Source organism: Lithobates pipiens, unplaced genomic scaffold (assembly GCF_037356315.1).
Source record: "Lithobates pipiens isolate NorthernLeopardFrog02 unplaced genomic scaffold, aLitPip1_a1.2 Scaffold_75, whole genome shotgun sequence".
NCBI lineage: Eukaryota > Metazoa > Chordata > Amphibia > Anura > Ranidae > Lithobates > Lithobates pipiens.
Window position 1 is genome coordinate 582501 of NW_027507898.1, and position 13286 is coordinate 595786.

The window sequence follows — 13286 nt, forward strand, 5'->3', positions numbered from 1 at the left end:
AGCACCTAAACACGCGTTTTTCAAGTGCTATTCTCATTCGAGTCTACAGGGCCACAAATGTGCAATATTACTCCAAAGAATCTCATGTATATTTCTGAGCTATACACAACCGACAAGTGACACAACGCCAACCAGGCCCATTGCAAAGAATGAAGTTCTTCATCATGAGCATTGTGCCGCTTCAGTATTCACGTGACTGAACGATCAGGTATGAAGAAGACCTTGTACACAGTAGAAGATTCTGCCTGCAAGTTGTAAATCAACATTATTTGCTTACACTCAATTTAGCTGTCCTTGGACAACTGGGAACCAGATAGGGAATGTAACTCCGAATGTGTACTACAAATACATTATGCATTGCCTTTTTATATGAACACTGTTCCAGTTTCACCAATATAATTTGCTGTGGTGATTATAACTTGAGTGTGCTCAGTAAAGCTGGCTAAATACTAGTAGACTGTTGTTAGAAAAGTTTCACTTTAAGAATATGCATTTGATTTTCTAACAGTTGGTGGGGTCAAAATTGAAGTTTTCTACCGCATTGAGAAAATCTGAAGGAGCGGGATGGAAAATTGTTCTCAAACGGATTTCTAACCATGAATGGCGTTTTCATTTGTGAAAGTCCATTGACTTTAAAATGGAATTTGTCATATTTTTTGAACAAATGTTTCTATTCGTTTATAGCCAGCTTCGGACTCAGATGAAAGGCTGTGTATGTTGTTTTTACCTCTGTGTATTTGCCTCATTTACTGCTGTATATTTTCCCTTTGGGGAGATTTCTTTGGACTTCCTTTCCTAATATCATAACAGGAAAGGAGAAGTAACACGTTTTGACAGCTGTCACGGGGCATCTCCTCACACCTATTGTTCCAGTGAGAACTGTACAGTTTTAGATTTCCTTTAACTTTTATTTTACCCCAGTAACACCAGTCACCAAGATGAAATGTGAGAATAACCTCCCATCCCAGGACACAGACAGCAATAAAAGCCTAGCGGGAGTTCTGGCCCTTCCCCAGGCTATACAAAACCGGAAAGAAAGGGCTTTATTTTGGATTGTACAGCTAACAATAATGTACCCAGTGTATCGATCTGTGTAGTGTTCATTTATTCTGTATTTGACAACCTGTCTGCTTATCTGCGAAAGCATAAGAGATCAAACTTGCAGGAAACAAAGCGCCAAGCACCAAGTACGAGGTGCAGTAATTCATAATAATGCTCCACTATTCACTTTCTTGATTTCATACCCATTACATATTGGCATGTCCGTGTTGCACTGGGTATAGCAGCTGGCACCCTTGCGCTTTTTGCTCTTTTATTGTTTAGGCCTGTGCTTTTTTTTTTTTCACCTTAACTTTTTTCGTTGTACCAGTGTCTTTTTAATGGGTAGGTACACAGATTACTTATTGTGATTTAGATGTTGAGAATAACAGACAAAGTATATAAAGGTTATACTCGCAATAATTGGTAAAGGTATTTATAGGAAGCTTCATTATGATTATGTGCATGTTAACCACACATTTTCATCAAAATTATATTGTCTATGGCTGATAAGTATGTCTCTATAACCAAGGTTTTGTCTGGTTGTCCGCCAGATATAACAAATGCAGGTGAGCAATACAATGATAAAAAGACAGCCTAAACCATTTGTTACAGGAACACACACTTTACTTATGGATGGATGGATAGGTATCGTAGTGTTCTATTTAACTTGCTCTCCCTTTTTAGACTCGTTGGGGGAAGAAAGTTGCATGAACTTTTTAGGCCTGTAGTATAAACCATTGTGCAAGGCTCAATTCCACTGTTATTTAAAAAAAAAAAAAAATATATATATATATATATATATATATATATATATAATTATTATTAAAAACTCCAGGTATTTCCTACCATTTGCCGCTCAGCATTGACTAACACTTTTTAGCTTTCTCTTGATTTATTTCTTTGGAGTGTTAACTATAAAGCAGGCAAGATCTGACATTTACCTTGACTCCTTGGTTTGGAACATTGATCTAAGGTCTATGTAATAGTCAATTTAAGTTGCATTAGTAATTGCAATAATCCGCTATCCTATTTCTCTGCAGCCTGCAGTGGGTCACACAGACTCGAAGACGAGCAGTGGTAACAGCAAGCCCAATATGCTGAGAGGTCGCCCTTCAATACCAACTTCAGCAGATGAGCAGCCGCATATTGGGAATTATCGTCTCCTCAAAACTATCGGCAAGGGCAATTTTGCCAAGGTTAAGCTAGCACGCCATGTTTTAACAGGAAAGGAGGTGAGAAACTTTACAAAAGGCATGGTTTTGTTTATTTTTATTTAATAATGTAGGGAGGGTATTAATCCCCGTCTGTTTTTTTTTTTTTTTTTTTTTTTTTTGGCATTTGTGTCCCACAGGGGAACTTTACCTTCACTTCCAGCAGTGGCAGCCAGTGGTATATTTTCTTGGGGGGTGGCAAACAGTGCACAGCCAAGCCCCCTCTCCCTAAATTGACCCCCTCCCATTGGATGGGGCACCAGCAACCAAAAAACTGACATGGGTTCTAATTCCACTCTGCTCTATCCAAAACGTAAAAAAAATAAAGTTTTGGGTTTAGTTATACTTTTTAAGCTGTTTGTATAGCGTTGAGGATTTTTGTAGCTCATGACATTCACATCATTCCTATGGGTTTTTTGGAATGTAGTTTGTGTGTGCATTGAAACACAAATACTACGTTTAAAACAGTCTTTTATTTATGTTGATTAAAACATCACAAATAAAACTGGAGGTTCACAAAATGTATAGATCCAAAACAATTCACATGTAAACAGATGCATTTTGATGGTCTTCCTCAGGATACATGTGAATCAAATCAATACACTGGAACCCACATTTGATCTCCCAGGATTGGCTGCTCCACACCTCAGCATGATTGGGCATGCTGAATTCATGTGGTGACTTTTCTGGGTTTTGACTGATCCACGAGACCATCAGAAGTTCAGTGTAAGACGTTTCGAGCCTGGCCAAGGGGAGTGTAGAGGTGGGTGGGGAGTCTACTGATACGACTCCACCCACTGAGCCCTGGACAACAGACCTGCCCACAGAATCCGGAGTATTGCAGGGATCCAAACAGCTAAAAGGGAGATATTTGACTGGTAAGGATACATGCAGGAGGCATGTATATCCTTATAGATCAGCACTATGGGAGTAATTTAGAAATGATGAGGGTGGGTTTACATCCACTTTAAATACCACAATTTCAGTTATCAAACAGTCGCAGATGGAGGTCACCATGAGTTGTAGGGACCAGAACCTTCTCCCATGGTGTACTCTGGTGGGAGCATGTATGATGATTTTATATATTTGGAATAAGGAGTCCTTGCTGCTCTTTTTGAGCCATAAGGGATTTTCAGTCAGTAATGAGATACTGAGATATGTGATTAGCCATACAGCTTTAACACCATGGAGAAGATTTTGGCATTAGCTATAACTAATTTTTTAGTGCAGAGCTGAAATGGAATCAAACCGCTACATGAAAACGCATATTAACTCTTTAATGATTGTTGATTTCTACATGTGCAGATGCAGATTTAATGTCGAAATTAACGCGTTCAAAAGGAGCATGTTCTCATACCTGTGGTATACTGCATATGTGATATGTTGCATTTTTGGAAGTGTTGCCCTGCAAACCAGCCAGTTGTATGTGAGACTAGGGGGTAAATCAGTACAGATAAGCGGAAGATAAATTCGGAAGTGCCACTAGCGAATTTCCCAGTGGCAGTCACCTGATGTCAGAGTGTATTACCCTTATTTGTACTGACTTGCTCCCTCGCTTGCCCTGAATGCTACTGAATCTTAATCACTAGCGATTGGAGTGACATTTTTCTGCATCAGGTAACAAGGGAGCGATTCTATAGGGAGACAGGTGGACTATTGGCGATCTGCCACTAGTGATTTGTTTCTAGCAGCAGTCACCAGTCTGCCATCACCATTAATAAAAGCAAATAAATGCATGTTGCTGTATACATTATAGTGCGATCAAACACTAATTTGAGTATTAAAGTACATCCTTCTAACCCTTTTGTTCCTTGATAGCTTAAGGCCCTTTTCACATAAGCATAGCTGTTGACCTGCGATCCATGGTGGATTGCTTTGTTCACAGTGGCTGGCCCACAGTGATCAAGTGGTGATATACTGCCACCTGCACACCTGTTTGAAGAGGTATTTCACACTGATATATCACTTCACTGTGCTGCTACCATGCCAATTGAACATGGTTGCAGTGTGGCTGGGGTGTGTTGAAGGGCAGGACTGCTCAATGTAACATTCCCCTAGGTTTTTTGTTTTCTTTTGTTGCTGCACCATGAAGCACAGTGTTCCAACTGCATTGGGGTGTCTGGCAGCCATTGCTGGGTTTTGAGAGGCGGCTTTTGAGGTGCATTTAAAACGTGCCTCAGTCGCCTGACATTACCTCGCCAACATGCCCATGTGAAAGGGATACAATAACGTGTAATTTACAGCCATCTGTGTCTCAATTGTTCAGATAGTTTAACTTTTTGTCTGGAGTGAACATAAGCAGGGAAAATGTAATGCGTGATATAACTTTTCAATATTTGTTTCTTTTGCACGCTATGATGCAATCTAGCAATGAATATAATGAATGTTCTTAATTTTTTATTTTTCAGGTAGCTGTAAAAATTATAGACAAAACACAGCTGAATTCTTCCAGTTTGCAAAAGGTAAGAAGTAAAATAATAATTTAATGTAGGATTTGTAAAATATACCATAATAAAAAAAAAAAAAGATTTATTGTAAGAGTTAATTACAAAATAAAAACAGTTACTAACTGCTGGAATATTTTGTGTAACGCACTAGCACGTTGGTAAATAAGAAGTGCAACACCGGAAGAAAAAAAAAATCTCTATCTATCTCTATCCCTTAAATGGCTGCAGCATCAGTCCAATGCTACAGCTGTCCCCTGCCAGCTCGAGGACCGAGAATTGAGTGATCACATGATCACTCGGCTCTTGATTTTCAGTGAGCGAGCAGCAGTGACTGTTGGTCACCGTCACTCTGCTCCTCCAACGCTCACTGGGGGGGGCGGGCGGCTGGCTCAGGCTCTCAGTAGCTGAGAGACTAAGCCAGCTGCTGGTCAGGCAAGTGGGTGGATCCTGACATTGTCAGGATCCCTGCAGAGCCAGTCAGCCTGGACTGGCTCTGTGAGGTCAGCCAACGGAGGCTTTTAAATCAATGAAGTTCTTTATTGAAAAAGTTACCAAACATACATCAGATATTTGTGCCAGAAAAGTTTCAGCCAATATACATGTGTCACCACATCCCATCGTCCTCCCAAAAGCTTTTAGTAGATCTTATCACTGTTTCATACCTGTATGAAAATACACTGTTTTGGTTTGCATTTGTTCAACACCCAAAATCACATTCACAATATTCTGTCTAGAATTAGATCAACCGGGGTCAGCCCTGGTGTGTCAAGTCACGGTAACCAAACTGATATTTATGCAGGCACCTTCTGTGTTGGAATATGTAGTTTTCCTGGGGCAGTGTATCCCCCATAGCTGCAACTCGCTCCTTCCATGTGGGAGATTCAGCCGATTTGCCCAAAAGGCAGGGTTTAGGATCCCAGCCAATAGTGACTTGAATTACCCTATTAAGGGTGTCTTTTCCCCAGTATATATGTAGCTTGGGGCATCTCCATAGTAGATGGATTAGATCCCCGTGATCCCTGGCACATATAGAATCCCCTCTCACTCCCATTTTAAAAAGCCTCGCTGATGTAAGATGAACCCTAAGAAGGGGCGTACAACTGCAATAGTCTCTGTGTAACATTGAGCAAACACATCTGTACAGTCTGTAGGGCTTCCTCCCATTGTTCCTCTTCAAATGTCTCTACTTCATTCTCCCATCTAGCCTCCACTCGTGAAGGGAAGTCCTTCAAGAAAATAAGCAACAGCATGTAGTAGCATCGTGATATAAATCCCTAGTAGATTTCTATCTCGGCCATATGATTGAAAATAGGTGTCGAAGATTGCACCCAAGTGTCAGTGCCTGTTTGTATTCCAACTGCATGCTGTAATTGTAAATCATAAAAATACATATTTTGTGGAAGCTGAAATTGCAAAGTGGGGCAAGGGCACAATTTGCAGTTTTTCAAAGATGTGGGACAACCGTTTGATACCACTTGGCCCCACTTTGCAATGATTTAATCTCTCCCAAAATGCGTTTGCCCATATTGGACTGTATTTAGTAAAACCCACCACCTCCTGCATTTGTCTTGCCTTGTCTAGACCTTCTGCATGAAAGTGTATTTGGGGAAACGTTTATTAGACGTGCTATATGTTAAGGTTTCCAATCCCATAGCGACATCTTTCACCCGTCGCATAATGCAGTATATGGTTGGTGGCACTAAATGCATCATTGGCCCGGGACATGGCTCTGGAAATGTTGTAACTGAGCTTCCAAGTAATACAGCAATGGATTAGGCGATGCTGGGCTGACACTCTTTCGGTCTTTGAAGCCTTTCTAGTTTAATCCTTGGGGGTTTAGTATGCCTTATGAAGTTATGAGTGAGTGGAAGGTGGCGTTAATAACTCGAAACCTCTTCAGAGGGATAACCATGGGTGAGTTGTAAAGGATATAAAGGAGCTGTGGCATGAAGATCATTTTTAAAAGGTTAATCCTCCCTACCACGGAAAGCCAAAGTCAAGTCAATATTTTAACTTTGTTCCGCAAGTGGGTGAACAGAGGTGAAAAATTCAGGAAAACATAGTCCAGAAGACATGACGTCATATAAATACCCAGGTACTTAAAGTTAGAGGATACTGAAATGTTTTGAAAGGCTGTGTTGGAGCCACCCGGGTCAGCATTTAAAATCATAATGGCAGATTTCGCCCGTCCAATTCATGAGGAGACCAGAGAAGTTAGTCATAACTGTCATAGCTTTCTGTAAGGATCCACTGGTGTCTCCCGGCATGAGCATAGTATGATCTGCATATAGCATGATCTTATCTCGGAACAGATTATGGCCGCTAGGGGCTCAATAGCTATAGCAAATAAGAGTGGGGTCAGTGGGTACCCCTGCCAAGTACCTCTTCCTAGGGAAAAAGTGGGTGAAAGCTGAACTGCTACTGTAATTGCCGCTTCTGGAGAGCTATATAACAGACCGGCAAAGGATAGGAATTTCGCTCCAAAGCCAAGGTTTGATGGTTAAGAAATAGCCTGCATAAATTAATTGCCGTGAATTTTTGGGGAATAAATCCAGACTGGTCCGAGTGAATAATAGTTGTAATGACAGTATTCAACCTCAGGGATAATACCTTAACTAAAATTTTTATATCGGTTTGCAACAGGACTATAGGCCTATAAGACCCTGGGTCCAGTCGATCTTTACAGGGTTTCAATAATATAAAATTTGCTTTAGTCATGGACATGGGTAAGTAATGTAGCAGCATTAAACACTTTTTAAGTGAGAGAAGTAGTCAGATGGATTAGCAATAAATTCTGCCTCCAATAGACTCTCCAGCTGTGCAGCCTGTTCTTTGTGAAAATTGGTAGCCTTTTTAATGTTCGGCATTTCAGAGATGAACACGCCCCTCAGAGGCCTTAAAGGTGTCCCATACTGTAAGTAGTTTCCAGTGATCGGAATCGGTGCACCAAAACTCAACTATATGGGCCTCAATAGCTGAATGAGAGGGGAAAAGTTTCCGCCAGAAAGCATTTAAAGTGGTTGTAAACCCCCTACAAACCACTTTGACCTACAGGTAAGCCTAGATTAAGGCTTACCTGTAGGTCCAAGAAATATCTCCTAAACCTATATGGTTTAGGAGATATTTGCCTGAAAACGGGCACCGCTGTCTACGGCGCATGCGCCGTAGACAGCGGCGCGCAGGCGCACTGAGCGCTGGCATTTCCAAGAATGGAGCTGCCGCGCGTGTCGAATGACAGCGGCGGAGCTGCGAGACGCCACCAACAAGATGGATGCGGCGGACTACAGGGGACAACGGTGACTTCGCTGGCTCCTGTGTCAGGTAAGTGACACATAATGGACTACTATGCGATACATAGTAGTCCATTATGCTTTGCCTTTGCAGGGAATGAAAGAGGAAGTAAACTCATCAGGGTTTACTTCCTCTTCAAAGTGGTTGTAAACCCACTATAACAAAAAAATCTGCAAGACAAAGGCATAGCATACTAGCTCATTATGAAATACTCACCTTAGTTTGAAGCCCCCGCTACGGTCCCCGCACACTGCTCTGGCCAACAACGCTCCTGGAGTTATTTCCAGGTATCACGGGCTCCGGCGCTGTGATTGGCTGGAGCCGCAATGACATCACTCCCGCACATGTGCTTGGGAGCCACCGGTAATGGCACATCAGCTGAAGCAACTGCACCAGCGAGCCGTTGCTTCAGTGCGCATGTGCCAATGATGTCGGCACATGCTGATACAGGGGATATCTCCTAAACCGTGTAGGTTTAGGAGATTTAGGGTAGCTACAGGTAAGCCTTATTATAGGCTTACCTGTAGTAAAAAGTGGATTGTAAGGGTTTACAACCACTTTAAGCTTCCATGGAGCCTTACCATGAGTTGAGGCGTCTGACATTTTAGGTAGACTAGTAAAGGTGAACGATCTGATATTCCTCTCTGCATACTCAATGGCCTGAATAATATGAGGCCGGTGGGGTACAAAGACATAAATCAATCCTAGACAATGAGCAATATATTTTAGAAAAGCATGAAAATTGCTTCTGTTTGGGTTATCTACTACGCCGGGGGTCCATCCAGCCTGCTTCGTCAGCAAATTTTAAAAGTGCTGTACGACGGGTACCACTTCCTGGCTGTATCGGGGGGAAGTTTATCTATGCTTGGGTCCATATAGCAATTAAGGTCCCCAACCACATACAAGGGGATCTCAGGGCTGCCCAGCTGGTAAGTCAATATGACCCGCAGCACTGCGGAGTTAAACGGAGGTGGAATATACACACAAGCTAGAATGCATTTAACCTGAAAAATACCGGCATAACAATATCGCATAATGTCCTTCAGTGTCCACTTGTTTATCATGAACCAGAAAGTCTAGGGTATGGTGGACCAGAACACTCACCACCCTAGAATAGGAGGTGTGAGTGGAATGGAACACCCATCTGACCCAGGAGTAACCCAAACATGGCAACGTATCGGTTGTGAGTTGTCTCCTGAAGGATACAAATAGCAGGAAGGTACTTCCGCATTGATGAAAAAAAATATGGAACGTTTAAGTGGGTTGTGGAGCCCCCTGACATTCCAGGAGACAGTCAGTACTGCAGTCATCATAAGGCAATATAGATATTGTTAGCAAATTGTAAAACAAAGCAGGCTTTCGCTATGTCAGCTGAATCTGGGTCAGATGAGTGCAGAATGAAATGCACTCCTTGTGACCCACAGGAGAAGTGGAGCCAAAAAAGCTTTGGCCCTACTTCTCATTTTAATAAAACACTTTTTAAACCACCTGCCGACCGCCTAAATGGGAATATACATCATGATTTTGACGTAAATTACCGTTATGGCAGCCACCGGTAAGCCTACACCCAAAAGGGGAAGTTCCGCTTTAAGGACTCCTCCCCCGCTCCTCTTGAAGAATTGGCACTTTTGAGGGGGGCAGGTACTCGCTCCCACTTCCTTTCGGCCGCCTAGTTGGACGAAAATGGAGGTTCTTCTCCCCTCCTGCAGTCTTCACAATGCGCATTGGGCACCCAGCAAGCTGTCGCAGCCGGGTGCCCATAGTGAAGATGCCGGTGCCGAGGAATGAAAGCAGCGGGTGAGCACAACGCTAGATCATGGGACAGGTGGTGAGTGTTATTTAAATCGGCAGCTACGCTTTTTGTAACTGCTGACTTTTTATATATTTTTTTTCATAGTTGGCTGGAACGCCGCTTTAACCACTTAAGGACATGTACTGTGACAGGGCAGCACTTAATTGCAAGATCACGTACCTATACAGGATTGTTGTTGTCAGCTCTGGGGTGCATGTGCGTGCTGCCAGAGCCGCTCTCCCGCTGTGATTAGACACTGTGAGCGGGACATGCCAATCATTCGCAGAAGAGGCAGAATGGCGGTCTGCCTATGTAAACAAGACAGACCGCCGTTCTGTCAGAGGAAGAGAGCGATCTTATGTTCCTGCTAATCAGAAGCACAGATGTCTCTCTTCCTCCAGTCAGTTCATCCCCTGCAGGCCTACACAGTTAGAAATCACTCCCTATTAGCACCCTTAACCCTTTGATCACCCCTGATGTTAACCCCTTCTCTGCCATTGTCATTAATACAATGACTGCATTTTTTTTTTTTTAACACTGATCACTGTATTGGTGTCACTTTTCCCCAAAAAGTGCCATTTGGTGTCAGATTTGTCAACCACAATGTTGTAGTCCCGCAAAAAAAAAAATCGCTGATCACCACCATTGCTAGTAAAAAAAAAAATCCCTAAATATAGTTTGTAGACGCTATAAGTTTTGTGCAAACCAACCAATATACGCTTATTTTTTAACCAAAAATATGTAGCAGAGTACATATTGGCCTAAATTGATGAAGGAATTTAGATTTTTATTTTTTTTTTTGCATATTTTTTTGGTTGTTTAACTTTAAGCATTAAAAAAAACAAAAAACTGCTCCCGAATAAATGTTTGTTGCAGGACCTGGGGCATGGTCTGGGTCCACAAACACTTTTTGTGACAATTTGCATATAAGCCTTTAAAATGAGCACTTTTGATTTTTCATGTTTGTGTCCCATACACTTTAATGCTGTTCGTGTGTTCTTCCGAATTTTTTGCCTATTCGCATGTTCTGGTGCGAACCAAATGGGCCAACAACTTTCTTAATTCTGTGACAATTAACCTCTTCCCGACCAACCGCCACACTTATACTGCAGCAGGTTGGCCCCACTACGCGAGCTGTCATAGCTATTCGTCGGCTCGCGGGGTCGGGATAACGGTCGCGCCGGCCACACAGCGGGGATGCCGATGCTCGTGACTGCTGGCCACAATCGATCATGACCAGGAGACAGAACAGGGACGTGTATGTGTAAACACACACACTTCCCTCTCTGTTCTGACAGGAGTGACCGATTGTGTGTTCTTATTAGCTAGGAACCACAATCTGTCACTTGATCTTATCAGTCCCCTTCAGATAAAATTACCTCCCAGGGAACACAGTTAACCCCTAGATCGCCCCTAGTGTTAACCCCTTCACTGCCAATCAATGCATTTTTAGAGCATTGATCACTGTATTAATGTTAATGGTCCCAAAAATGTGTCAAAATTGTCCGATGTGTCTGCCATAATGTCGCTGTCGCAATAAAAATTGCAGATCGCCATCATTACTAGTAAAAGAAAAAAAAAAAATATGCTATACATCTATCCCCTATTGTGTAGACGCTATCACCTTAGCACCTACCAAACAATATACACTTATTGAGATTTCTTTTTTTTAACCAAAAATTTGTAGAAGAATACATATCGGCCTAAACTGAGATAAAATTTGCAACATCGCACAAACGCGTAATTGTCAGTTAAAGCGACGCAGTGCCGAATCGCAAAATGTGCTCTGATCAGGAAGAGGGTAAATTCTTCCGGGGCCCATGTGGTTAAATGAAAAGCAGGGGAACAAATAACTTAGATCATAGGATCACATTTGGACCATTTTATACAGAGCAGTTGCAATAAAGTTGACGTTGAAACCAGCTCTAAGTTGCATGCAACATACTGTGTATATGCAGTTCTATCCGAAATAATTATTCTTAATCTTTTTCAACAGCTCTTCAGAGAAGTGCGAATTATGAAGGTTCTAAATCACCCTAACATAGGTAAACTTTCATACTTGTTCCATTGCTGTTGTCATGGTATTTGGCTCTTCTAAAATTGACATATCATTAAAGTAGGATTAGCAAAATATCTGTAAAATACATTTTTTTTTTTTATATAGAATATACTTCATATGTTCTTCGTACCAAATGGCTTTTCTACATTTACTGTATTTATGATCTTAGAATCTTTAATAAATATATTGCAAAAGAATAAAAAATGTAGGTTTACTGAATTTTATCTGGGAGCTTGCAAATGATCATTTTTAAAGCAAAGCTCCAGTCTACAACCATATATTTTATAATCGTCTGCTCCTGCATGCTGTCATGTTTACTAAAACGCATCTTTTCCAGCACAACAAAAGTGCATTAAAATTAGTCACCCTTAAATCCTATGTGAGTTTTCATTTTGTGTTGCATGCTGCATCTTTGGTGCACATCAAAAATACACCTTCCATTTAAGTCAATGGAAAATAAACCAAAAATATACCAAAAAACACACCACAAGGTGCATTTTTGATTTCATAAGGCAAAAATGCTGGTTATTGACGAACGGCACCCACCGGTGACCTTAACAAATAGTGAATTGCATACCAGGGTCTTTACCAGCCGATGGCTACACATACAATGAACATTTCCATCCCTCCCCACCCCCCCATACTTCCATGGTGGTTCCCCCACTGCTCCTCTCTGCTTCTTCATGTGGAGGAGTAGTCCCGACCACCCCCTATCCTCGCATTTTAGCGTGCCACAGAGCTGTTCCTGGCTCCTCCTACTCTGCAGTGTCCGGTGGTATCATGGCCTCTACACAAGAACAAGAAACTGAGAATAGAGGAGCTTGGGTTGACTATCATGGAGGTACAGGGAGGGGGACATTGTGTGGCTGGTGGTTGCCGGATACTTAACCACTTGCCGCCCGCCCTATAGGCAATTGACGGCAGCAAAGTGGTTTCATAATCCTGACCGGACGTCATATGACGTGATCAGGATTATGAGCCGCTGCGCGCCCCCGGGGGCGCGCATCGCGGCGATCGTTGTTGCGGGGTGTCAGTCTGACACCCGGCAACTACGATCTCGGTAAAGAGTCTCCGACGGAGACTCTTTACCATGTGATCAGCCGTGTCCAATCACGGCTGATCACAGTGTAAATGGGAAGAGCCGGTGATCGGCTTTCCCTCACTCGCGTCTGTCAGACGCGAGTAGAGGAGAGCCGATCGGCTGCTCCTCTGACAGGGGGGGTCTGTGCTGATCGATTATCAGCACAGCCCCCCCGAGGATGCCCACACTGGACCACCAGGGACGCCACCAGACCACCAGGGAAAAGGTAATCCTCCCTAGACCACCAGGGATGCCAGTCAGCACAATGGATGCCAATCAGTGCCCATAATGGATGCCAATCAGTGCCCACAATGGGCATCACTGATTGGCATGCATTATTGTTTGGCACTGATTGGCATCCATT

General features: G+C 42.6%; 1 protein-coding gene across 9 annotated transcripts in view; it reads left to right on the forward strand.

Moving 5' to 3' along the window:
- The window catches only part of LOC143959439 (serine/threonine-protein kinase MARK2-like), a 219411-nt gene that overhangs the window by 129749 nt on the left and 76376 nt on the right, over positions 1 to 13286 (forward strand). For all 9 annotated transcript variants that reach the window (XM_077468087.1, XM_077468091.1, XM_077468092.1 and 6 more), the window contains exons 2-4: positions 2082 to 2273; positions 4661 to 4714; positions 11779 to 11827. In XM_077468087.1, the coding sequence (XP_077324213.1) occupies positions 2082 to 2273; positions 4661 to 4714; positions 11779 to 11827 (295 nt within the window). The remainder of the gene's footprint in view (positions 1 to 2081; positions 2274 to 4660; positions 4715 to 11778; positions 11828 to 13286) is intronic.